Raw genomic sequence first — 27,594 nt, 5'->3', positions numbered from 1 at the left:
TCAGTGATAGATTTAATCAATTTAGAAACCTAGAACAGACCATGAAAATAATTAACTATCCTGATGTAGTAGTCTACAGTAGTTTGGAATTAAATGGTTTCCAATGGATGCAAATTGATGATTTGGAGATGCAACTTGTAGAATTTCAAGACAGCATCTGGGCTCAGGTGTTTGTCGACTTGAGGTCAAAGCTTGAGAATCTGGAAAGGTGCCGCTTGGAGAATCAAGAGGAGTGCCACTACGAACAGGAAATTTGGAGTGCCTGGAACCGATTACCAGACACTTTTAGCACCCTGAAAAATATAGCAATGGCTTTACTCACAATTTTTCCCTCTATGTACTTTTTTGAAACCTTATTCTCAGCGTTAAATAATATCAAAACCAACAAAAGAAACAGATTGACAGATGAAGTTAGTAGCGCTTGCTTGGGCTTGAAGTGTACAAAATACCAACCTTCAATTGAAGATTTAGCCAATGAAATTCAGCAACAAAAAAGTCACTAATAGGCAGATTAGTTAAAGAATTCCCCCTCCCCCTCACTTATCTTAGTTCATGGCACCCCACACAAGTTAAATAATATCAACCAACAAAAGAACCGACTGACAGATGAACAAAGAAGTCACTAAGCAGGTAAGTTAAATAATTAGTTTTTGGTTTATTAAATACAGTTATATTACAATTATACATTATTGTTATTTAAACTATAAATATCGCGAAATTATGGTTTTTTCTCGAACTGACACACCACCCGAGTTATGCTCGTTTTTTTGGCGAATTTTGACACACCAAGCTCAAAAGGTTGCCCATCTCTGGGCTAGGGGATCCCCACCTGACACAAAATTGACTAGATTCTATATATGGCGCCTGAAAATTTTGCACAGAAAACATTTATGCTTAAGCGATTCTATAAGCGGCACCTAGATTTAGACATGGTATAGAATACACTTAGAGGGGCATTTTCGAAAGAAATGTCTAAGTCGGAATTTGGACGTTTTACAAAGACATCCAAATTCGGAGGCGGGGAGAAGGTCATTTTCAAAAAAAGATGGACGTCCATCTTTCATTTTGAAAATACCAAGGACGTCCTGTGATTTGGAGTCCTTGTTTTTGGTCCATTTTTGAACAAAAAACTTCCAAATGCAAGATGTCCAAAACAGAGGAGGAGTAACTTAATGATTAGTACAGCGGGCTTTGATCCTGGTAACATGGGTTCAATTTCCACTGTTGCTCCTTGAGACTTTGGGCAAGTCAAATACAGAAAGGGCATTATTGGATATGACATCTAAGTCCGAATTTGGATGTTTTTTGTAAAACTTCCAAAATCAGAATAGGAACGGTCATTTTCTATAAAAAAAAAGTCTATCTTTGTTTTGTTCCATTATCGCTGAAAGACGTCCATGTCTTAGGAACGCCCAAGTCCCACCTTGAACACACCCCTGGCACGCTCCCTTGTGATTTGGATGTCCTTCTGACGGACTGCAGTTGGAGACCTCCAAAATTGGATTTTGATTTATACCGATTCGGATGTCCCTGGGAGATGGAAGTCCATGTTCTGATTTATGTTGAAAGATGGACATCCATCTCTTTCGAAAATGAGCCTGTTAGTATCCTAGTATCTAAAACTACGCACCTCCATTTACACCAATGAAAACATGGCATAAATACTGAATAGATTTAGGCGCAGACAGTCATATTCTATAACAGTGCACATAAATTTTGGATAACCCATGAAATGCCTATTTACCCGTCCATAACTGTGCCCCTTTTTGCCTGCATGCATTAAAATTTAGGCACAGTGAGTTACAGAATACGCTTAGGGAGTTGTGTACGTAAATTCTAATTATTGTCAATTAGAACTCATTATTGCTTGTTAAGTACTGTTAACAATGCTGATTGGCTTGTTAAGCCAATTAAGTTATGCGTGCTTTTATAGAATACGCCTGTATTTTGGTGCGGAACACTAGGTGCGCTATATGGAATCCAGGGGTAAAGGTGTGCTGCTGCTACTGGGTGGGCCTCAGTCCAACTTGGGTGGCACCCAGTCATTGACTACTAATGGGTCATTAACCTAATAAGTTGCGTGTGCATCTCAGGATTGCACCCAAAGCAAATTTGGGTGACCATTATGGAAATCCGGGGAAAAAGTGTATGTATAGCTGATAATATATGTACCTATGCGCATACTTCAGCTGCATACATAACACTCATCTCCTGAGCAGGAGTATTATGCATGTGGCTTCCATTATAGCTGTGATTGTGAGACTATTTTCTAAACCACAGAATGGCCTATTGTGTTTTTTTAAAGGGTATTCTAAAATTACTTCCATTGAGCAAAGGGCTGAAGTTTTGTTAATCTGAACGACTTTCATACTTCTGCATGGAATTAACACAGGTTTGCAAAAAGGGAAAGGAAAATGGGACTTGATATACCACCTATCTGTGGTATTTTGCAACTACATTCAAAGCAGTTTACATATATACAGGTACTTATTTTGTACCTGGGGGCAATGGAGGGTTAAGTGACTTGCCCACAGTCACAAGGAGCTGCAGTGGGAATTGAACCCAGTTCCCCAGGATCAAAGTCCGCTGCACTAACCACTAGGCTACTCCTCAGAAACAAGGCATAATAGCAGTATAGTTACCAGTCAGATTTTCAGCCACTCTTCCAAACCCAGTTAGATTTTCAGGTTATCCCTAATAAATATGTATGATATATTTGTATATAGTGGAAACAATGTATGCAAATATTTTTTTTATTTATATCCATTTACCGAAAACCAAACCAATTTAGGGGAAGGGGAAATCCCAAGAGCAAATCTGAGGATTCTTGTTCTGTACAAATTGAACAGAAGCACTGCATATACAAAGGGATTGTCATCAAAAGGTTCCTAATCCAGTTCCAAGAGACTTGTACAACCAATCTGGTTCCTAGGATACCTACAATGCTTATGCATGAGATTAATCAGTGTATATTAGGTCTTCAATGTACGTAAATATTTCTGATGCATATTCATTGCAGATATCCTGTAAAACAGTTTGTGTGCATCTAGGACAAGGTTCAGAATCACAGATCAAAGAGAATGCATGGAGTGATGAACCAGACTTATATGTTGCTTTGTGCTAAATGAAATAATGACTTCTTGGCTATAAAGCAGCAGAATCCTATGTGATGGGATTTGAAAGTGATCTAGAGATAGAGTGAGAATGTTGAGTTCCAGGTGTTCTCTGACTGCATGGGCAAAGTCATGAAGCACAGACATTGGAAGTGCATGAGAGGCGGAGCCCTAAACATAAACTGGGAAAATATTAGGAGGGAAGAGGTGACATGCTGTAAGGAAATGAAGAACTAAGAGGGGGAGAAGAAGAATGGAGTGCTCCAGTAGCCATATTGCTAGAGTTATGTGATTTGCACTGAAGTAATTTGCTTCTTTCAGGAGACATGGTACTGGCAAGGAACACCCGGTGCCGGTGATGTGGTGATGAGTGGAGTACGATGTTCTGGAACTGAACTTTCCCTCCAGCAGTGCCAAAAGCATAGTGTGGTGCATTGTCCTCGAGGAGGTGGACGCCTCTCTGTTGGAGTCACCTGTGTAGACAGTAAGTGAGCTGCTGAAATTTAGTGCCTTCTCAACACCAGGGCCACCGAGAGACAAAGCAAAAACATAGCCAGTTAAGTGTGAAATTTGGCATAAAGATATGACTGCATTTTTATGGGGTTATCGTAGCTGGCTACGTGCTGACTCCAGTCCTAGAACAGCCCCAAAATACCCAGGTTTGGCTTGAACACTATTCTAAGCCCCCCTTGGAGGCCGGGCCCAGGAAATCTTGCCCTCCTGCCCTTATCCCTTTTGGCAGGTCTTCTCAAGTCCCATGCCCTTTTATACTTTTAGAATATCTACAATTCCTAAACATCTCAGTTAAATTCCTAGCTTCTAAAATTGCTCTTATTTTATTTAATTAGTAGGAATGTGCATTCATTTTTGAATGAATGGTAAGATGCAACAAACAGGGCATTTTCAGTTCATATATTTTCAATAAACTGAAAGGCTGTAAGGGCAGAATAAGCCAAATCCTCATTTGTTCCATTCATTCTTGGCAGCAAGCATGGTTTGGAGAAGAGGGGGTCAGATAAAAAGGACCCGCTTTGGGAGCAGGAGAAGATAGAAGCATTAGACAGTTCATCAATCATGTTGAATTTTTTTCACTAGCAGCCAAACAAATCTATTCCTGCTACGCAGGGGGAGTTCATTTGGATAAGAGACAAATATACATGCCCAGAAATTACCTGAATCAACTAGTGATGTATACAGGAAGAATTGTAGGTTTTTTGGCTCATTTTCAAATTTCACCCCCCCCCCCCCCCCCCCCCCCCGTCGATTTTTTCAGTTTGTTTCACATATTTGAGTTAATGAAATTAACATGATTTAAGGGGCCATTTTACTAACAATTGCCATGTTTTGGGGGTAATAGCACACGATACCATGCTAGCATTACAGAATGTACTCATTTGTGCATTATATCCATAGCCCTGTTAGAGGGCAGGAATGGGGTGGAGAGTGGGCAGGTATTGTACAGACCAGCTGGCGCAGAGGACTTTAACTTGCGCTCTCACTTGTGCATTAGTGCCTTGTATGGGCTGTTGGGGATGGCAGGGAAAGAGTCAGTTGTACAGGCTGCAACCTGCTATCGGCAATGCATTTTTAACATGTGTTAAGGGGCAATACTACAACCAGGTGCCTCTGGTTAGGCACGCCAAGGCCGAGGGTAGCGTGCTAATTCTATAACAGCATCAGAGTGCCACGATGGCATTATGGAATACTAGTATGATGGCATTGGTGCACCTAACGTTAGGCATGAACATTTACATAAGGTCTATGCTGATGTACATGTTACAGCCTAACGGTATGAAGAAATCCGTCAGAAGACGGAGAACTCAAACCGCCCCCACAGTAGATATAACAGTACAACAAAAAAAGTGGGAGAGCGACCAAGGATACCAAAGACAGGAAGATGTACATTAAATGAGAAAGTTCCTAGCCCATTATAACCATAAAGCTGTATGTCTCTGTTGATCACCCTCCCCTCACCTATCCACACCCATCCTGTTAGAATATCAATGATATGCTTTGATGTCCCCATGCATACTTCCTACCCACCCCCCTCCTCCCACCCTGTCAGACTGTCATAGTAATGCTTGAATGTTTTCACTTATATACACTGTCAGCTAGCACATTTGCTATTTCCGATCTGAGGAAGAAGGGCAACCTTCGAAAGCTAATCAAGAAATGTATTAAGTTATGTCCAATAAAAAAGGTATCATCTTATTTTCTTTTCCATGTTTTATTTTGTTTGATTTCTATTGATAACCTTAAGAGTGGACTAACACGGCTACCACACTCCTCTCCTGTATGAAGAAAGGCTCAGCAGGTTAGGGCTCTTGGCTTTGAGAAGAGATAAATGAGAGTAGATATGATAGAAGTATACAGTGTGTTTTTTCTAGCAAAAAAGGTGACAGTACACAAATGCTAAGCCACCCTTCAGGAATGGGGTGATCACTAAGGGACCCACCCCATAACAGCCAGGCCCCCTGCAACCAGTCATAGAATTGATGACAAGACAGAATTGGTTTGTAGAGCCTGAGCTCTATCATTAGAACTTGGGTTCTGTGGGTCAATTTTAGCAGACAATGGAAAAGGTGCCGGTACTCAGTACCCCCAAGTACCCCTCAAAAAAAAGCCCTGGAAGTATATAAAATCTCTGAGTGGTGTGGCACAAATGTACAGATTAACTGTACATTTGTCTTTTAGATTGTAAGCTCTTCGAGCAGGGACTATCCTTCCATGTTAAATTGTACAGCGCTGCGTAACCCTAGTAGCACTTTAGAAATGTTAAGTAGTAGTAGTAGTAGTAGTAGTAGTAGTAGTAGTAGAGATTGGTTATGTACTCTTTCCACACGCCATGAAGCTTACTAGTAGTCAGTTTAAAACATATTTTAGAAAGTATGATTTAGTCAGTGGATAATAATATGATAGATGTTAGTGTCAGAGACTATTTCATTACATTTCAAATAGAAGAGAGGTCCATTAACCATTTAGCTCAATAGCCCAAGGTATCTCCACCTCTCATTTCTGAGAGGGAGAAACATGGAACAGGCTTTCCTACAGTCCAAGTGACCTGAACTGGCCACTGTCAAAGAAAGGATGCTGGGATCGATGGTCCATTGCCATTGGTCTAGCTTAGAACTTACTACTACTATTTAGCATTTCTATAGCGCTACAAGGCATACGCAGCGCTGTACAAACATAGAAGAAAGACAGTCCCTGCTCAAAGAGCTTACAATCTAATAGACAAAAAATAAATAAAGTAAGCAAATCAAATCAATTAATGTGAACGGGAAGGGAGGAGGGTAGGTGGAGGCGAATGGTTAGAAGTGGTTACGAGTCAAAAGCAATGTTAAAGAGGTGGGTTTTCAGTCTAGATTTAAAGGTGGCCAAGGATGGGGCAAGACGTAGGGGCTCAGGAAGTTTATTCCAGGCGTAGGGTGCAGCGAGACAGAAGGCGCGAAGTCTGGAGTTGGCAGTAGTGGAGAAGGGAACAGATAAGAAGGATTTATCCATGGAGCGGATGTGCATATACTGTATCTTTGTTACTAGGCCACTAGTTTGATTGCATTGCACTGCTGCCCCTCCTTTGATTACAGAGAAAAATGTAGACAGATAAAGACCACACGGCCTATCCAGTCTACCCATCCATTGCATCTCCTCTCCCTATCACTCCCTTAGATAATCCTATGAACTTGTCCCTAGCTCTCTTGAATTCAGATATGTAGATCAACACTGACCAAAAACTCAACTAACTATCTGATGGAATCTCCCACTGATAACATCACCGGAGTTTGCAATAACAATTTATGTGTTCATTGAAGGACCTGCAAATGAGACTGCAGGTGGCACATCTGAACCGGAGATGAGAAATGGCATTTATTTCCTTTTTCTCTTTTTTCCTTTTGTGCTTTTAGGGGCCCTTTTACTAAGCCGCGTAAGCGTCTGCGCTCGCCCAATGCGTGCCAAAATAGAGTTACTGCATGGCTACCATGTGGCTTTTGCGGTAATTTCATTTTTGGTGCACGTCTGATATGGACAGCTGAAGAATAATTTTTTTTTCTGCTGCATGTATCGGACGCGTGCCAAGTAGCATTTGGCGCGCCTAGGTCATTACCACCCGGTTACTGCGTGAGACTTTACCGCTAGGTCAATGGTTGGCAGTAATGTCTCAGAACCAAAATGGACATGCAACAATTTTGATTTTGCCGCACATCCATTATCGGCAAAAATGTAAAAAAAAAAAAAGCCCTTTTTTACAGGTGCACTGAAAAATGATTCTGCGTGCACCCAAATCTGCGCCTACATTACAGGAGGCCATTTTTCAGCACACCTTAGTAAAAGGACCCTCTTATTTATTTATTTCCAAGCTTTGGACATTCAAGTAATAGAGATGTCTCCATCTGACCATGCCATCATGATGTTGTAAATGTGCTTAGCCACCTGATGTTACTGAGTAGGCTGCAAAGGAGAAGATTATAGTGAAAGAGTTATGGTCCACTCAGGAAAGATGATGTATACACAGAAGAAACAAATCTCCGCAGAATACACAGTGTGCAGCAAGAACAGCAAAGACGACTCATGAATGAGTGGACAACGCTCCAATATATAAAAGAGTTAATTAAAAGTTAATTAAAAGATGATCGAGACTCAACACAGCTGCACCCGGATTCTAAACCACAAGTTCACTCTTGGAGTTTCACTGTTTACAAGAGCTTTTGCACCATTCGGGCGCCTAGAGCGCACGATCTATATTCTTTATATTATTGCGACGACCAATCTGTCAAGTGTTGGACCTTATTTGATATGAGACTCCTGATGCAGGCCTAGTCGGCCAAAACAACAACAACAACAACAACCATTTCTAAAGCGCTACTAGGGTTACGCAGCGCTGTACAATTCAAACATAGAAGGACAGTCCCTGCTCAAAGAGCTTACAATCTAAAAGACAAGAGAACAATCTAAAGCTGTGTTGAGTCTCGATCATCTTTTAATAAACTTTTTATTAACTCTTTTATAGATTGGAGCGTTGTCCACTCATTCCTGAGTCGACTTGGTTGTTCTTGCTGCCCACTCAGGAAAGAAACAGGACCTATCTACAATTAGTTTACAGCAATAAAAAGCCAGAGAGAACATATTCAAGACATAAATCTTAGAATGCTGAGTAACTAATGCTACATCCATTTTAATTATTTTATTTGAAATTGGTATTAATGCACTGAACTGCCGGTTTATAAGAAAATCCGATCTGTAAAATCTTTGTAACAGAACAGCATTAACAGAAAAGAAGACTATATGTGTATCAACTTATAATAAAAGGAAAAAAAGTGATCGAAGATATCTTTGCAGAAAAATTTTTTTTAATGCATTTTTAAAAAAATCTTTCTTCTTGCAGGTGCTCCAGACCTGGTAATGAATGCTCATCTGGTTCAGGAGTCTGCCTACCTTGAAGATCGACCCCTCAATATGCTGTACTGTGCACATGAAGAGAATTGTCTTTCTAAGTCAGCAGATCATATGACCTGGCCCTATGGGTACCGTAGACTACTGCGATTCTCTTCCCAAATCCTCAATATTGGCAGGGCAGACTTCAGACCCAGGAACGGACGCCACAGCTGGATCTGGCATGAGTGTCACAGGTAAATGCTATACAGTTTCTCTTTAGGAAGATTACTACTGGTACCACACTTTCTATATGCTTTTTCCATAATTTTTATGTGCACTAATTCCACTCGGACCCATACTTTTATTTTCAAATAGGTCTGGGCAAAAGCTGTCATCCAATTACTTTTGCCCTTATACAGTACCAGGGTCTGAATGACATGGTATCTGTTGAGCATGATGAAAATACTAGGTATGCAGATTAGGAAAGAATTGAATGGAGAGAGAGAGAGAGAGAAATCATATCTCTCTTAATGATCCTAAACCTTAAGGTTAAACTTTCCTTTCCTTTTCTTTAAGAACTTATTCATTGCCATTACAAAAGCTAATTATAACCATATTCAATTGCATTACTAGTAATAGGGTGAGTTTGGTCAAAGATAAAGGAAGTGACTTTATTAGCTGAACTTAAGGGCCCTTTTATTAAGTTGTGGTAAAGGGGGTCCCGTGCTAGTGGCGGCGGCCATTTTTGCCGTATACCAGGTCCCCTTTTACCACAGTGGGTGAAAATATCCAAAAATGAAATGGTCATGCAGTAAGTTCACACTTGCCAGGCAACCATTTCAGGGGGGAGCAATTACTGCCACCCATTGAGGTTGGTGACAAGGGCTCCTGCGCTAACCCAGCAGTAGCTGGGCAGCATGTTAGGTTCCCCTCTAGATACAGCCTTTTCTAAAATGCATGTGAAATGGACATCCGTCTACTGAAAACATCCAGCATGAACATCCATTTTACAAACTGAAACGTCCAAACTGTCGACAAGGCACATGGATGTCTGTGGCAGCATAGGAACATCTATCGTATAAAATGGTCACGCAGGTGTCTATGCAGAACAGAAGGGTAGCTTGATGATTAGAGCAGTGGGTTGAGAATCAGGGGACTGAAGTTCAAATCCCACTTCAGCTGTTTATGATTTTTTTTTTATTGTGAATCCTCTAAGAACAGAAAAATACTACTACTACTACTACTACTATTTAGCATTTGTATAGCGCTACAAGGCATACGCAGCGCTGCACAAACATAGAAGAAAGACAGTCCCTGCTCAAAGAGCTTACAATCTAATAGACAAAAATAAATAAAGTAAGCAAAGCAAATCAATTAATGTGAACGGGAAGGAAGAGAGGAGGGTAGGTGGAGGCGAGTGGTTACAAGTGGTTACGAGTCAAAAGCAATGTTAAAGAGGTGGGCTTTCAGTCTAGATTTAAAGGTGGCCAAGGATGGGGCAAGACGTAGGGGCTCAGGAAATTTATTCCAGGCGTAGGGTGCAGCGAGACAGAAGGCGCGAAGTCTGGAGTTGGCAGTAGTGGAGAAGGGAACAGATAAGAAGGATTTATCCATGGAGCGGAGTGCACGGGAAGGGGTGTAGGGAAGGACGAGTGTGGAGAGATACTGGGGAGCAGCAGAGTGAGTACATTTATAGGTTAGTAGAAGAAGTTTGAACAGGATGCGAAAACGGATAGGGAGCCAGTGAAGGGTCTTGAGGAGAGGGGTAGTATGAGTAAAGCGACCCTGGCGGAAGATGAGACGGGCAGCAGAGTTTAAACCGACTGGAGAGGGGAGAGGTGACTACTGGATGTACACCACTTCAATAGCCTTCAGGCTTGCAGGTGTCTTATATATTCAGGTACAGTATGTATTTTTCTGACCCTAGAGGGCTCACAATTTAAAAATAAAAGAGCTGAAGTGGAATTTAAATCTGGGTCCCTTTGTTCCTAGTCCACTGCACTGAGTTAGGCTACTTCTCAGACCTGTGTCGTTGCTCTGGTAAATGTCCATAATACCTGAAGCTGTCATAGGGCAGAGTGTCCCTTGCCGGTTTAACATTCAAGGGGAGCGGGAGGGAGACAGCAACCACTGGAGAATTAGGAGGTGTCATGCCTTAATCCCTCTAGTGGACAGCTGCTCAATCAGAGCACATTTCTGTAACCTTGATGTGACAAGTTTCTCTGATCAGAATTAGATGTCCATATTTTGGTCTCTCCCTACTCCAGCCCAAAACACACCCAGACCACACCCCTTTGCCATATGGACATACTGCAATGTTAGACGTCCATATCCTGCCTTTGTAGAATTGAGATTTGGACATTCATGCAGTATGGATGCCTAAATGCCAGTTTTCAGACATCCAAATTAAGAATTTAGCTTCTAAATAACCACCATTGATTATGAGAAAGGCATTGCTCCTGATCCAGACAAGACAGAAGTTGCCATCATTTAGGATTTACCTACTGATTTAAATAATACAAGCGAAGAAGGACAAATCTCCACGAAAAAAAGCAGCAACCAAACAATGGAGATTACCAAGGACCAAGGTGTAGCCAAGCTTATTTTTTAAAATCCTTTAATGAACAAGTTGACTTTCTTGAAGGTCATGTATTTTATTGAATGTTTTTATGTCAACTTGTTCATTGATGGCTTTTAAAAAATAATCTTGGCTACACCCTTGTCCTTGGTCATCTCCACTGTTTGGTTGCTGCTCCCATTGATTTGAAGACACTACATTTTTGCATTTTCTGAATACTACCTGAGATTTACCAAAACTGTTCCTCAAAAGCAGACCTCTTAACTGATCTTACCAATGGCTGTGCCCCTGTATGGAAAGGAAAAGTCAAACTGGCTAAACTGTTTGGAACTAGGTAGAAAGACAAATGTGAAAAGGTTTTGCAGAAGATCGTTTTCTGCTTGCGTCATGTCCAGTATTAGACTTTGCAGTATTCTGCCATAGAGACTGCATAATGATGCTAGCCTAGATTAGGGATGTGCATTCATTTGAAGAAACATGGGAAATGTCATTGACATTTTACATGTTATTTCATGTAGTTTTTAACCCCAAATGATGAGAAAACACCCAAATTTCAGGTTTTATCCTGTGTCCTCTGTAGTGCTCGCTATTGCTGAAATAGTGCACCTTATGACTCAATAGTATATCTTATTGATCAATAGCACATACCAATTTTCAATAGGCACACTATAGAGCAGTGGGGTGCACTATTATGAAACAGTGTGCACTGATGCACAATTTTGTGCACTTTGATGACATTACTCTTCAAAATAGAACCCCTCCCCCAGAATGCTAGGAATTATTGGTAAAGGGATAGAAAATAAGACAAAGAATATCATAATGCCTCTGTATCACTCCATGGTGCAACCACACCTTGAGTATTGTGTGCAATTCTGGTCGCCATATCTGTAAAAAGATATAGCAGAATTAGAAAAGGTTCAAAGGAGGGCAACCAAAATGACAATGGGGATAGAACAACACTCATGAGGAAAGGCTTAAGAGGTTAGAACTCTTCAGCTTGGAATAGAGATGGCTGATGGGGGATATGATAGAGGTCTACAAAATCCTGAGTGGTGTAGAATGGGTAAACGTAAATTGATTTTTTACTCTTTCAAAATGTACAAGAGGTAGGGGACACTCAATAAACTTACAATGGAAATACTAAAAATGAACAGGAGGAAATATTTTTTCACTCAATGAATAGTTAATATCTGGAGCTCATTGCCAGAGGATGTGGTATCAGCAGTTAGTGTATCTAGGTTTAAAAAAGGTTTTGGACATGTTCCTGAAGGAAAGGTCCATAGTCTGCTTTTGAGATAGACACAAGGAAAACCATTGCTTGTCCCTGGGATCACTAGCATGAATCTTGCTACTTTTTGGGATTCTTTCAGTTACTTGTGACCCGAATTAGCCACTGCTGGAAGCAGGATACTGGGCCAGATAGACCATTGGTCTGACCTAGTATGGCTATTCTTATGTTCTGCTGCATGTAACCGGCATGTAAACATCCATTTGTCCATGTATTTTAGGACAGCTTCTATGCTGACAGTTCCTGTTCCAAAACTTGAGACATCCTGACCTGTACGTCTCAATTCCATTTTCTATGTCTTTTCTAAAATGCCGCTTCACACATTGAAACAGTCACAACCTTTATCTCCAGAGTAGTTGAATAACGAGCAGCAGGATCAGCTTAATATTGGCAAGTTCCTTCATTTTGTAGATGGGTTGCTGAGACAATACCACAGATTGCCCTACTATTGGACACAAAGGGCCTTATTCTATAAAGATTATGCTCTTAAATGTATGCTCCTAAATTTATGAGCATAATTTCTGCTCCTAAATCATGAGCATATTCTATGCTCCAAAATAGATTATGCTTGTAAATTAGGAGCATACATTTTAGGAGTGTAAATTTAGGAGCATGACCTTTATGGCATAAGTCCCAAAGGGGGCAATTCTGTACTGGTCACCTAAAGTTAGGCACCTAAAGTGTGTGTGCTAAGTTCAAATTCTATAAGGTATTTCCCCGATGGAACTCTTAAAGAAATATTTTCATGATATCCTGGGATTTACAAAAGACAATTTTCCACCGGTTGCAAAAGCATATTATATAAAAAGAAATATGAGAACAAATGTCCAAATGCTTAGAGAAGATTTAAATGTTACCGAAATTCTAGAGACATCAGTGGAATCTGAAAGAGCAACTCTGCTTGTTTCTTTTGTTTTTGAATTAGACAAAATTAATGTTTTGAAATTATATTTTCAACATATGAAAGATGTTTTCATGGGTGCTATGATGAATATATTTCCAGATTTGTCCAAAGAAACCCAAGTGAGAAGGAAGGAGCTCTTGGTGTTTAAACCAAGAGTGGTAGCCCTAGGGGCAACCTTCTTTGTTAAATTTCCTAGTAAATGTTTGATAAATTATGAAAATAATAATTACCTATTCACCGACCCCAAGAAACTTCAAGAATTTGTAATAAGTAAAGAAAGGATGAGAGACCCCCCGGTAGAAGCTAACCAGAATAATGCTGCTGTCTGATTGTATTGTTGGTATGCTCTCTGCTCTAATAATAGAATGTAATTGCTGAATTTTATTTTACTTTCATCTTGGATCCATATGTTGTGGTCAAAAAGTTTTTGTAGAATTTCCTGGCGATTTGCTATATTATTATTTTTTTTTTCTTTTACATGTTAAATTCAGATATTTCTGATAACTAATTCATGTTTGAATGTTATAAGAAAACTAATAAAGAAATTAAAATACAAATTCTATAAGGCAATTAAGCGCTTAATTGCTGTTATAGAATGCTAGCATAAGTCTGTAGTTAAGCGCACAAGTTTAGACATGAGCACTTATGCTATCTGTACGGCACAGAATTGACAATATTCCTAAAGCTGCTAAGTATGCCCTTGCCCCACCCATGCCCCTTCCACATCCAGGCCCTTCTCACATTTACAAGCTATAGACTTTAGGCGCTAATATTATAGAATAGTCGCATACGTAACTGCAAATTAGGGCCGATTAATGCCAATTAACTCGCAAAAATTGCCAATTATTGGTTGTTAGTGTCAATTTCACCAAATTAGTCAGTTAACTTATATATAACTGGCACTATTCTATAACCTACATGCACAATTTGATATGCTAAGCATGAAAATGCGCATGCATGATCATAGAATGAAGGGAGAAATGGTTTCACTTAGTAGCACTGGTTTTTATTGGCAACATTCTTCTGTTTTAACTAGTCTCTTGCCAAATAGCCAGTATCTCCTGCCTGGTCATTGGAGATGCCAGTTAGTATGTTATAAACGTTTCCTTTATATTCCTTCTGTTTCTGAAAAGAAAAGAGACAGAGAGAAATTATTTGATGATAGTTTCAGACATTGATGTGTGGAACTGCACTAAGACGAGAGACAAAAACTACACACTTGATATAAATAGCCCAACTTTAGTGGAAAATAAGAACACTGGGTTATTGAGCTAAAAATGATTTTCTATAGGAAGGAGGATGTGAACAAGAAGGTTTTGAGAACTAAAGATCTTCAAAAGCAGAGCGTACCGTCTTATTACTGACAGACTGTCAGACATGCACAACAACCTGTCATAGTTCTGAAACCACAAGCCTGGCAGCTTGCTTTAACTTAAAGCTAAGTTTCCGTGGCAGTCATGTACTTTACTTGCTCTGTTTTATGCACTTTTGGAATTTTCAGGAATCTGAAAACCTGAAAAAGAAATACAAGCTCACAGGACTGATTAACCCCCCCCCCCCCCCCCCCCCCCCCCCAAAACAAAACATACAAGCCATGATCTGCACACTTCCAAGGGAAAGAACCAGATATTAAAAAGGCTGGCACAACTATTCCTTCTGCACCCAATTCCTCTTATGTTTAATTTACTTAACCGTTAACCCCATATTTTGTGTTCATTACAACTGTATATTCTTCTTACAAATTTGTAATTCTTTAGCTTGTTACTATGTAAGCCGCATTGAGCCTGCCATGAGTGGGAAAGCGCGGGGTACAAATGTTATAATAATAATAATAATTTTTTTTTTTGTTTGTTTCATTTGTACCCCACGCTTTCCCACTCATGGCAGGCTCAATGCGGCTTACATAGGGCAATGGAGGGTTAAGTGACTGGACTTGGGTAGCTGGTGAAAAAAAAAAAGCCAAAATTAAATTATGAACAACCAGAGACCAGGAATTACACAGCCTTCATTATTAGATGCCTCTGACCTTTCTGCTATGCTCTCCTTTCCTAAAATTGCTGTTTTCCTGCTCAGCGACTTTTGATAGCCAGGCCATTGCTGATCAAAGCTATTATATCACAAATATATTGCACACTAATATTTCCTTCTCATTTTCTCTTTCATTTCTTCTTTCTTTATTCCCAGATCTTCCCTTCATAGAGTTAGTTTTTGTTCCATGCTCCTGAGCACAGTAAGGGTCCATTAAAAAGTATTCTGCACTTCTGTTGCCAAGAAGTGTCTCCTCATGTATATCTGACCACATCAAGCAGCCCTGGATGTCTTAGACTTTCTTCTCACTAGCATTGGGTTCTCAGAGTATATTTCAATGAGCCACATTTCAAATATGAGACCTTGTGGCACTCAAACACCTTTCTTGTGATTGCAGTGTACCGAAAAATGCAAATTACTTGTTAAGGGAAGGGCTGGAAAATATTTTCACAGAGACGCATGTGAGGAAATAAATCTTACATCAATATTTTTATTCCATTTATTTTATACACAAAGATGAAGTGGTACTCACCCCATCTCGTCTGACACCCCACCCACAGAAGTCTGAATGGGAGTTCAGTGAGGCGGAAAATTCCGTGAATGGATGTGGGAGAGTGGTGAGGAGAAAGAGGGTTATGGAGTTTGATGAATGCTTTCCAGAAGCTTCTGGCTCAGTGCATCAATAGTACTGGGATCTGAGGCAAATAGCACAAAGACTGGAAAAATGAGTTGAAAAATTCAAGAGTATGCCAGAGATCAAGAATGAGATCAGATGTATATATTTTGTTAGGACATTTCAGACAAACTGATAGATTAGAGCAAAAAAGAAGAATAAAGAAATGACAGTTGCCATGACTTCAGATGTGTAAGTGTCCTCATAGCTTATATCTCTGACAGTGTCATCTAGGATCCCATAAGAAAATAAGAATAGCCATACTGTGTCAGATTAATGGTCCATCTAGCCCAGTATCCTGTTTCCAGCAGTGGCCAATCCAGGTCCACAAGTACCTGGCAGAAACCCGATTAGTAGTAACATTCCATGCTACCAATCCCAGGGCAAGTAATGGCTTCCCCATGTCCATCTCAACTTCCTGACACCACTGCTCCATCAGTGCCAAATAGGACCTCCTCACTGTGAGATGTTTTACTGCAGTGCTCGTAACACCTAAGTGGACCCTGTCACTGACTGGGGGTTGATCAGAAGCAAATGCTGGCGCTAGAGGCAGTTAGCACCATACTAGCGCCTGCATTTGCTAATGCCCCATGATCAAAGTCCCCGAGCGCGTGTAACAACGTGCTTGTGGGCTCTGAATGCAACTAGTATGCAAATGTATGCTAAACCTATTCATCCCCGATGATCAGCAACCAGCGCGCCAAAGATTGAGTCGCTGGCTGTGGCAAACCCTACGCCAGCTCCGAGCTGACATTAGGGTTTGCAGACCATTGGGGAGGAATGGTGGGCCCTGTCCAGCATGGATTTGCATGCTAGCAGGTTCCCACCCCCCCCCAACAAAGCAAACCCCCCCTAGGAGGCGATGACCCCCACCTCAGTGACAGGGGGCTGGAGGTGCAGCGGACCTCCGGTTCCCCCCGACGACTCCCCCCAGGTTCAAGTAGGGCTGGAGATCCGGTGGGTCTCCAGCCCCCCCAACTCCCCTCAGCATTCTAAAACGTCCCTGGTGACCCAGTGGGTGACCTCCCCCCTCTCCCTCAGCGACAGGGGGGCTGGAGGTCCGCCCGACACCCCCCTGACACTGTTCAGGGAGGTCTGGAGATCTGGTGGGTCTCCAACCCCCCCCAACCCCCTAGCATTAACAAGGGGTCCCTGGTTGTCCAGTTTCAATTCCCCTACCCCTTATATGGTGTGAAGCCCCGCCCAGCGCATTCAATGATACACTGGGCAGGGCTGGGCGCTGCCATTTTGCAGGCGGCAGCATTGAAGGAAGAGGAGAGAGGCAGGCTACCTCCCTCCTCCAACTCAAGGTAGGGGGAGGTGGGGGTAGGGGGATTGAGACTGGACCACCAGGGACCCCTTGTTAATGCTAGGGGGTTAGGGTAGGCTGGAGACCCACCGGATCTCCAGCCCTCCCTGAACTGTGTTGGGGGGGGACAGAGGTCCGGCGGACTTCCAGCCCCCTTGTCGCTGGGGAGGGTGGTCGCCCACTGGGCCACCAGGGACTTTTTAGAAATGTGAGGGGACTTAGGGGGGCTGGAGACCCACCAGATCTCCAGCCCTCCTTGAACCTGGAGGGGTCATCGGGGGGGGACCAGAGGTCCGCCAGACCTGCAGCCCCCATTTTGCCTTGCTCGGGCAGGGGTAATTGGGGTCTGGTGATCCCATGGACTTCCAGCCCCTGTGTTTGAGAGGTCTGGGCTTTTGACAGCCCAGACCTGTCAAACAAGTGCAGGAGGATTGTGTGAGCGCATGCTCAGACACAATTCTTCCGCACTTCTACCCCATGATCAGAGATAATTGCGTGCTTAAATTTGCATGTCATTATCTCTGCTCATAGGTCTAATAAAGCCCCCGCGCTGTTCCAGCGCTATTTTTAGAGCGCTGTTTGGAACACCGCGGGGCTGTTGATCATCTGCCTGTGGCTACCTCACAGCATGGTCCCATTAGTCCATTAGGCTGCGTTACTGTGAGCTGGTTTACCAGTAACAACTGGATTGGATTAAGTGGAATATAAGTTTTTAAAAAATAAATAAAAATGAATACCAGTTTGTATTTCCTCATAGCTGTGCTTTTTATTTTAATTTTTTATTAGTTTATTCTACACATATGTGACCATCTCTGGGGAAAGGTGACTAAAGTCACCAGACAGAAAAAAAAATAGGTTAATTTTGTTAGAGCAAACAATTTGTAATACAGCAGTCCAAACCCTATCCTTTTATGTGAAAAATACAAATAGTTCAAACATGTTATTTCAGACTGCTTAAGGACCTATAACATGAAAAACTGACTATTCTCAACATTTTGGATCTGCTACTTTAATCACTTTTTCCAGAGAGATCTCCAGACATGCCAGTACAATGGTATAGCCAGTCTTTGACAACATTCAGAAAAACTACTGACATTTTGTGTCCCCCCCCACCAGCCTACTCCCAACCCCCACCCTTCAAAATGATCTTTATAACACATATCAAGTTGCCCACAAACTATTCACAGGTCTGAACCCTGACATAGGGTAAACATATTAAAGGGTATGTTTACTAAGGTGCGTTAGCGTTTCTAAAACACCTTTAAATTTAAGGCATGTTAAACGCTAACGCACCTATACATTCCTATGGGTGCGTTAGTGTTTAGCACGCATAAACCATTTACATGTGTTAAAAACGCTAATGCGCCCATAGCGCACCTTAGTAAACTTAGGCATAAGAGACAATTTTGTGTCCTTTCCCACGGAGCATATGTTAACTTCTTTATTACATATATAAGTACATAAGTAATGCCACACTGGGAAAAGACCAAGGGTCCATCGAACCCAGCATCCTGTCCATGACAGTGGCCAATCCAGGGCCAAGGGCACCTGGCAAGATTCCCAAACGTACAAACATTCTATACATGTTATTCCTGGAATTGTGGATTTTTCCCAAGTCCGTTTAGTAGTGGTTTATGGACTTGTCCTTTAGGAAACCGTCTAACCCCTTTTTAAACTCTGCCAAGCTAACCACCTTCACCACGTTCTCCGGCAACAAATTCCAGAGTTTAATTATGCATTGGGTGAAGAAAGATTTTCTCCGATTTATTTTAAATTTACTACACTGTAGTTTCATCGCATGCCCCCTTGTCCTAGTATTTTGGAAAGCGTGAACAGACGCTTCACATCCACCTGTTCCACTCCACTCAATTTTATATACCTCTATCATGTTCTGTTCTCCAAGCTGAATAGCCCTAGCCTCCTTAGTCTTTCTTTATAGGAAAGTCATCCCATCCCCGTTATCATTTTAGTCGCCCTTCGCTGCACCTTTTCCAATTGTACTATATCTTTCTTGAGATGCGGTGACCAGAATTGAACACAATACTCAAGGTGCGGTCGCACCATGGAGCGATACAACGGCATTATTACTTCCTCACACCTGTTTTCCATACCTTTCCTAATAATACCCAACATTCTATTCGCTTTCTTAGCCGCAGCAGCAAACTGAGCAGAAGGTTTCAGTGTATTATCGACGACGACACCCAGATCCCTTTCTTGGTCCGTAACTCCTAATGTGGAACCTTGCATGACGTAGCTATAATTCGGGTTCTTTTTTCCCACATGCATCACCTTGCACTTGCTCAACTCTATTTTGTCACTCTAGGCAAGTGGGAGGAGTACTGTCCTTCCAATGTTTAGCTGGTAAACAGCAAGCTGTACTAGTAAACACCGAATGAGCTTGGCTATGTGCTTGGATGGTTGTATTGACCCCTCCTTGCAAGTTTTCATCTGCACAGCAATCAGATTCAAGGTTGTCGGTTTTTTTTTCTTTTTTTAAAGAAATGGCTGTGCGGCAAGTGAACCATTTGTCACGTAGTCATTTCAGGGGAAGCACTTACTGCCACCCATTGAGGTGGCAGTAACAGCTCTCACGCTAACCCAGCCAAGTAAACACTGGTGCTACAAAAATAAAAAGTTTTGTTGTGCCAGAAGTGGCACATGCTGGGGATGGGAGCTACAGCTGAGCTGCTCCAGTAGCCCGGTGGTAGTTCCGGATTAGCAAGCGGTAAGCCTAGGCTTACTGTCGCTTCATAAAAGACCCCATCAGTGTTCCTCTCCCCCTCCCCCATGCCCCTGGGTATAGACAGTTTTTGAAATGAGATTCTCACTCTTTTCCCTTGCCATGTATATTGAAGGCTTTCCTGACTTCATTATCTATCTATCTATCTATCTATCTATCTATCTATCTATCTATCGGAGATGCGAAGGCAGTAGAACGAGAAGACATGAAATGAGATTGAAGGGGAGCAGACTCAAGAAAAATGTCAGGAAGTATTTTTTCACGGCGAGAGTAGTGGATGCTTGGAATGCCCTCCCGCGGGAGGTGGTGGAGATGAAAACGGTAACAGAATTCAAACATGCGTGGGATAAACATAAAGGAATCCTGTTCAGAAGGAATGGATCCTAGGGAGCTTAGCCGAGATTGGGTGGCAGAGTCGGTAGTGGGAGGCGGGGATAGTGCTGGGTAGACTTATACGGTGTGTGCCAGAGCAGGTGGTGGGAGGCGGGATTGGTGGTTGGGGGGCAGGGTTAGTGCTGGGCAGGCTTATACGGTCTGTGCCCTGAAAAAGACAGGTACAAATCAAGGTAAGGTATACACAAAAAGTGGCACATACGAGTTTATCTTGTTGGGCAGACTGGATGGACCATGCAGGTCTTTTTCTGCCATCATCTACTATGTTACCACGTTACTATGTATCTATCTATCTATGATGCACCCAAATGGGTAGTGTATAAACAGTTGGCGATGGTAAAATAACACTTTAATAACATGAATTCATTCACCCAACCAAGAATCCTCCATATCCTGCCATAATTGCAAATCATTCCAAATTTTACATACTAGTGTAACATAGTTCAGTTCATAAAGAAGGGATAGGTCATTAGATATCATTAATCCAAAATATCTGAATTTGTGTACCATTTGGAATTTTTAAATTATTATTATTTTATATACTGCCTACAAGCCTGATAGCTATCAAAGTGGTGTACATTCAGGTACAACAGGTATTTTTCTGTCCTTGTAGTGCTCACAGTCTAAGTTAATTCCTGAGGCAATACAGGGATAAGGGGTCCTTTCACAAAGGCGCACTGAAAAATGACCTGCGGAATTGTAGACGCTGGTTTTGGGCACACGCAGAATAATTTTTCAGCGCACATATAAAAATGCCTTTTAAAAATTTTTGCCAAAAATGGATGTGCGGCAAAATGAAAATTGCCATGCGTCCATTTTGGGTCTGAGACCTTACTACCAGCCATTGACCTAGTGATAAAGTTTCACGCAGTAACTGGGCTGTAATGACCTACATGCATCCAAAAATAAAAATTATTTTCCAGACACGCATATCGGACACGTGCCAAAAATGAAATTACTGCAAGAGTCACACGGTAGCCAGGCGATAACTCCATTTTGGCATGCGTTGGGCACACAGACACTTACGTGGGTTGGTAAAAGAGCCGTTTAAGTGACTTGCCCAAGATCACAAGGACCTGCAGTGGAATTTCAGCTGGGCTCCCCTTGTTCTCAGCCTACTGCTCTAATCATTAGACTATTCCTCCACTCCAAATTAATGGGAATGACTGTTTTGGTGAGGTCCACTGTGTTACAGAGAAGTAGTCTGGAATTTTGCAAATTAACTGTACCCTGAAAACCTGTCAATGCTTGGATCAGACTCATAGGATGGAAGGGAGACTGGAGTCTCTGACATGGGTTAGGTTACTTCAGACTCTGTAGTACTAGGGCTCAATTCAGTAAGTTGCTGAAGACATATTTGTTTGAACGTGCATGGGATTGATCTTGTCTGTTACTTTTTTGAATATTGTGTACTCTAGTGCCTGTTATTGTCTTTTTGTTTTTTATTATGTATGTTTATTTATGATCCGCTTAGTTATAGGTGGCCTAGAAATTTTTAAATAAATAAAAAATCAACATACAGAGATACCATGTGTCTCTCCTCCCACCTTATTCCATAATCCATACATTCCTCTCTCAATAAACTTGCAAAAAGGCTCATTGGCCAAGCCAAAGAGCAGTGGTGGCAGGGGACAGCCTGGCCAAAGGGTTATGACAGGCAGACATTTACTAAAACTATTGCTTTTGGAGCACTGTATATTGCCTCAATCCAAGCACAGAACTGCTGCCCAAAAGCCACCCTATGGAGAATTACAAACAGGTAATGCACTTAAGTTTGTCAAAGGTTTTCTCAGCATCTAGTGCCACAACAGCATAACAGGCATCTTCCCCCTTAACTTCATGGATGATGTTAACTAGCTGCTGCATATTGTCCCTTCCATACTGGTTTCTAATAAAACCCAAGTGGTCTGGGTGAATTGAGTTATCCATGACCTCTTCCATTCTAAAACTCAGGATTTTAATCTGGATCTTATAATCATTATTTAACATGGAAAAGGGGTCTGTTGCTGCTAGCAAGTTTTGGGTCCTTACCCTCCTTAGGGATTGCTGCAATTGTTGCATCATAGAAGGATTTGGGGAGGGATTGTGTGTCCCAATATTGTTAAAAACTGTTGTCAGTATGGGCATAAATTCATCTTTATAAAATCCTGCTGATAGCTGGTCTGGCTTTACAGGGTTGCAATAACTCTGTATATTTTTCTCTGCTACATGGGTTTTCTAGATACTCACTAACTGCTTTGTCGAAGCTGGGAAGCTCTTTCGAGCCCAACCAATACCAATACATCACTTATAGTCCACATATACCATTTAGCGTTCAATGCCGATAATAATATTAAAAATAGCTTAGCTATGTCTAGGGAAGATACAATGAATCACTTGTGTTCCATAGGCCGAGTCATAGCAAGTATTTTTGAAATAGCCAAGATTTAAGATGTTTACAAAACTATAAATAATTTGTTGTTAATTTAATACCTAAAGGAAGTTCATTCCACATCTTGGCAGCTACCAAGGGAAAATTAAGCTCAAGAATATGCTTATGTTTAACCTTGTTGATTGAAGGAAAACCTAATTTAAACCACTTTGATTGTAACCACAGAAAAGAGGTATATCAAGTCCCATCCCCTTTCCCTTCTCCTCCCCCCTTTAGAAAATCTCTAGATTTTCTAACCTTATTAGAAGACAATAAAGACATCAAAAGAGTCATATATTGTGAGGCTTGAACATATAAAATCCTAAAGACTGTAATATGTACTTCATGGGCTTACATTGGCAACTAATGCTCTAGATCACTGGTGTACCCAAACAGTAGGACAAATATAACTGCTTATGGAGCTCATTTTCGAAAGAGAAAAACTTCCAAAAGTGGCATAGACTGGCAGATGGAAGTTTTTCTCACAAAATCATCCAAATCGCTATTTTTGAAACCCATTTTTTTAGACATTTTTCTATGCTGTTCATCTGCAGTGCATCCAAATCACAAGGGACATGTTAGGGGCAGGATCTGGGCATTCCTAACACTTGGACATTTTTCTGCCATAATGGAACACAACAAATATGTCCAGGCTATAAAAACATAGTAACATAGTAGATGACGGCAGAAAAAGACCTGCACGGTCCATCCAGTCTGCCCAACAAGATAAACTCACATGTGCTACTTTTTGTGTATACCTTAACTTGATTTGTACCTGTCCTTTTCAGGGCACAGACCGTATAAGTCTGCCCAGCACTATCCCCGCCTCCCAACCACCAGCCCCGCCTCCCACCACCGGTTCGGGCACAGACTGTATAAGTCTGCCCAGCACTATCCCCGCCTCCCAACCACCAGTCCCGCCTCCCACCACCGACTCTGGCACAGACCGTATAAGTCTTCCCAGCACCATCTCCACCTTCCGCCACCGGCTCTGCCACCCAATCTCGGCTAATTTAGACCTGTTTTAATAATGATTAAGCCACAAAAAAGTGCCCTAAATGACCAGATGACCACTACAGGAATAAAGGAATGACACCCCCTTACTCCCCCAATGGTCACTGATCCCCTCCCACCCGCAAAGATGGGACTGAAATGGTACATACCAGCCTCTATGACAGCTTCAAATGTTATGACCCAGTCCTATTAGAGAAGCAAGCAGATTCCTAGTGATCAGTTCAGTGCACTGTGGAGAAGGGAACCCAGGTTCATAATCCACTCTAACTGTTACACTTTATGTGGAGAGTGTCAGCCCTCCCACCCAAAACCCACCAAAAACCTACTACACCCACATATGACACCTGCAGCCACAAGGGTTATCAACTATGTGACTTAGAATATAGGTGCACCATGTTACAGAATATGCTTAGCAAGTTGTGTGTATAAATCTCAATGCCAATTAGTGCTGATAATTGTTTGTTAACATTCAGTTAATAACACTGATTAGCTTGTTAATTAAGTTATACATATTGTTATGGAATACGCTTTGATTTCCATTCAGAAATCTCAGCACGATATATAGAATCTGGGGGTCAATGTCTATAAAACATCTAGAAAATGGCCATGTTTGAAACAAAGAAATAGACATTTTTCAGGTTCAAAAATGGCCATGTTCACCACTTGATTTTTGGACATTTTCAGCAAAATGTCCAAAGTTGGATTTAGATGTCATATTGAAAAAGTCTCACTACATCTAACTACGCAGTCTGCCATCTGTTTCAATTTGTAGAAACATGCATCCTTTTCATCTTTAATTTTTTGTATCCGCCTCTTAATTCTCACCTTATTCAGCTGCTGTACAGGAGCTTATTCACCTTATTTGCAGACTCATAAAAATGCTTGTTTGAAAATTGTAGGGGTTTCACTGTGTTTGAGATGCATAGAGTATTAATTTTCTCCTGCACTTTTATTAACTGTTTTAGCATCCATTCATCCTCCATTCCCTTTTGCAGCCCTTCAAAGCGTACTAGCTCAGAATATAGCACCTCGTACTGGGTCTGCAGCAATGGAGGTAATATGCCCCTGTAATATTGCTTTAGCTGATTCCTAAAGACGATATGGGGTTGTTTCCAGGGTATCATTAAAATGGATGAACTCCTCCCATGATTTCACCAATTGATCCTTACAGGATTGGTCCTTAAGAAGAGATCACCTTGATGGGCCCCCTATCCAGGCCTATCTCCTTTCACTCCATGTCCACTTTGGTATGTTCAGAGACTAATATAGGGCCAGTGGTACAAGTCTGAACTCCAGCTCTTACTTATTGAGAGATGAGCCAGAAATATATTCTAGAATATGTCTGGTGGATGGCTGAATAGCAGGGATAATCTCTCTCCCCAGATGTAAGTAATGCCATGGGTCCATCAGACCTAGCTGGGTCATGGAAGAGCACAGCACTCAAGTATGCTCTTTGTTGGAGAGCTTACTCTCTGACCTGTATGAAGGCAACAGTGTACAGTACAACTCCCTCACTAAGTAAACTGGTACTATAGTACATTAAAAATATCTGAGAAAATACAGCTATATTAGTATTAAGATCATATACACTACAAGCATATATCTCCCATGCTTATCCTCTATTTGCATTTCTCTGAGATAAGTATAGCTACTCCTCATTTATAAGGCATATAGGATTCAATATAAATATAGTCAATTCCTTTCGAATGCTCATCCAAGGACAGATGCGTCTCTTGGAGGAGTATTAGCTCAGCTTTGGATTTCCTCAGGTATGTCAACTCCCCTTTTTTCTTTTTAAATAGGAGAATTTAGCCCCTGGACATTCCAAGATACTAATCTAATCATTTAATTTTCCTTCTCATTATGCAATATAGGCCTTCTAGAGTTCCACATAACATGGTCTCCATCTGTCTGACATACACAGCTCTGTTGTTAGGCCTGGGCGATTGCCCCTTCAGAACCTGAACCCACCCATGCCATCCCCCTCTCCCTACTAAAGAAAACAACACAACTCAAAAAGGGACAAGAAAACCTCATCAGTTCCAACAACTTGAGAGTAAACTAGCTCACATCTGTATGGGAACACTGATGGTATACCTGTTGCTGGTCCCCTTCCTCGATAGGGGATCACAAAAAAACTCCTGGTCTCCCTAAGTGTGTGGAATTACACTTAATAGAGAAAAAAAGGGGCAGTCTAGAAAATGTTAGGTACGTGAGAGATGAAGTGAGATTCTCCACATTACTCATCACACAGGAAGTCATGTGAGGAGAAGAGGGAGGAAACTAAATTGTGTGAAGCAATAATATGGGTCATCATGCCAGGCTGCAGTTCTTTGAGCCGTACCACTACTACTCACTGACATCCACATTTTATAGAACGTATGTTTGTTCTATTGAAGGTCATGAATTAATGAATGTTGATGATAACATAGAAAGCAGTTGGATTATTTGACTGTTGATGCAGGCACTCCCGCTAAAACATGGCCATGTCAAGTCCAGGGCTACCGAGATACTGAGCTGGATCCGAGGTAGGGCTGCTGCCACTGGGACCGGGGCAAGGCCACCACTGTCGAGCCCGGGGCTGGGCCACCCCCCCCCCCCCCCCCCCCCCCCCCAGGATCACTTCCGCTGCCAGCCCCCTCCAGGATTTCCGCCGCTGCTGCTGCTCCCACCCACCCACCACAACTGCAAATACCTTGGCTAGTGGGGATCCCGAGGCCCCGCCAGCAGAAGAGGTCTTCCTCCAGTGCTGCTCTTTCCTCTGCCACATTGCCTGCTTTTTCTCTCACGTTGCGCATGCTCGGTTTTGAAACCGAGCATGTGCGGCCTGTGGGGAAATGCAGCCGTTTGGCAGGTAATGCGGCAGAGCGCAGTGCTGGAGGAAGATCTCTTCTGCTGGCGGGGCCTGGGGGGGGGGGGACCCCGTCAGCCAAACCAGAGGTCCTGTTGTTTCTTCTTCTCCGGGTCCTCCCCAGCTTCCAAGGGGGACCAGGCGCTGGAATTTTCTCTCTCCTGCTCCTGTCAGGATACAGTTACCTGGGTCCCGTCAAGAGCAGGAGAAAGAGAGAGACCCCAGCGCTGGACACCCCTTGGAGGCCCGGGCCTGGGGAATTTTGCCCCACCCACCCACCCCCTCTTCTCAGCAGCCTTGGTTCTCTTCACTCTCCAGCTGTGTTTTCATATTGATAAATGTATGAGCTCTTTCTGCATTGTATAGATGAATAACTTTCATATGAATTATCACTTTATAATGGGTTGTTTATTATCTAGTAGTATTTTTAGCCAATTAAGCATCCTATTGGCCTTTGTTTTTTGTTTTCTTTTTTACTCTCACTGCATTTCCATAGTAGACCAAGTCATATCAGTGTCTCATGCATATTTGTCTATCCTTTCAGTTTTTATTAACAAGCTTGCGCATCATAGTGCCTCAGATATGCTAAGAATTCATCATAATTAGTGGTAGAAGAAGTTAAGAAACCTTATATTAGGTTAAGTATCTCATGACATGGAGCTTTCTGGGCTAGTTTGTTAATTGGGTTGGTTATTCTGCTGGTAGGCTCTGGGTCAGATTTCTTTGATTGTGTGTATTACTTCAATCAAGAGAGTACAGGTAGCTATATATATTTGATACACCTATTCTTAAGTGATACATTTATTTTTCATAATATTTGCATTTCCCAAGCTGTGGCCAATGACTCTTCGACTGTTGGACCAATTTTTGCAGTACAATTCTGGCTGCCTGTAATTTAAGTATGAGGCCAGTTTTCTGTG

The 27,594-nt window shown here is 41.9% G+C and overlaps 1 protein-coding gene across 3 annotated transcripts in view; it reads left to right on the top strand.

Moving 5' to 3' along the window:
• Positions 1–27,594, top strand: part of LOXL4 (lysyl oxidase like 4) — a 125,603-nt gene that overhangs the window by 68,244 nt on the left and 29,765 nt on the right. For all 3 annotated transcript variants that reach the window (XM_030202909.1, XM_030202908.1, XM_030202910.1), the window contains exons 10-11: positions 3,435–3,597; positions 8,497–8,740. In XM_030202909.1, coding sequence (XP_030058769.1) covers positions 3,435–3,597; positions 8,497–8,740 — 407 coding nt within the window. The remainder of the gene's footprint in view (positions 1–3,434; positions 3,598–8,496; positions 8,741–27,594) is intronic.

This window comes from Microcaecilia unicolor, chromosome 5 (assembly GCF_901765095.1).
Source record: "Microcaecilia unicolor chromosome 5, aMicUni1.1, whole genome shotgun sequence".
Taxonomy (NCBI): domain Eukaryota; kingdom Metazoa; phylum Chordata; class Amphibia; order Gymnophiona; family Siphonopidae; genus Microcaecilia; species Microcaecilia unicolor.
The sequence above is the reverse complement of the archived record's forward strand: the minus strand, read 5'-3'. Positions and strand labels throughout refer to the sequence as shown.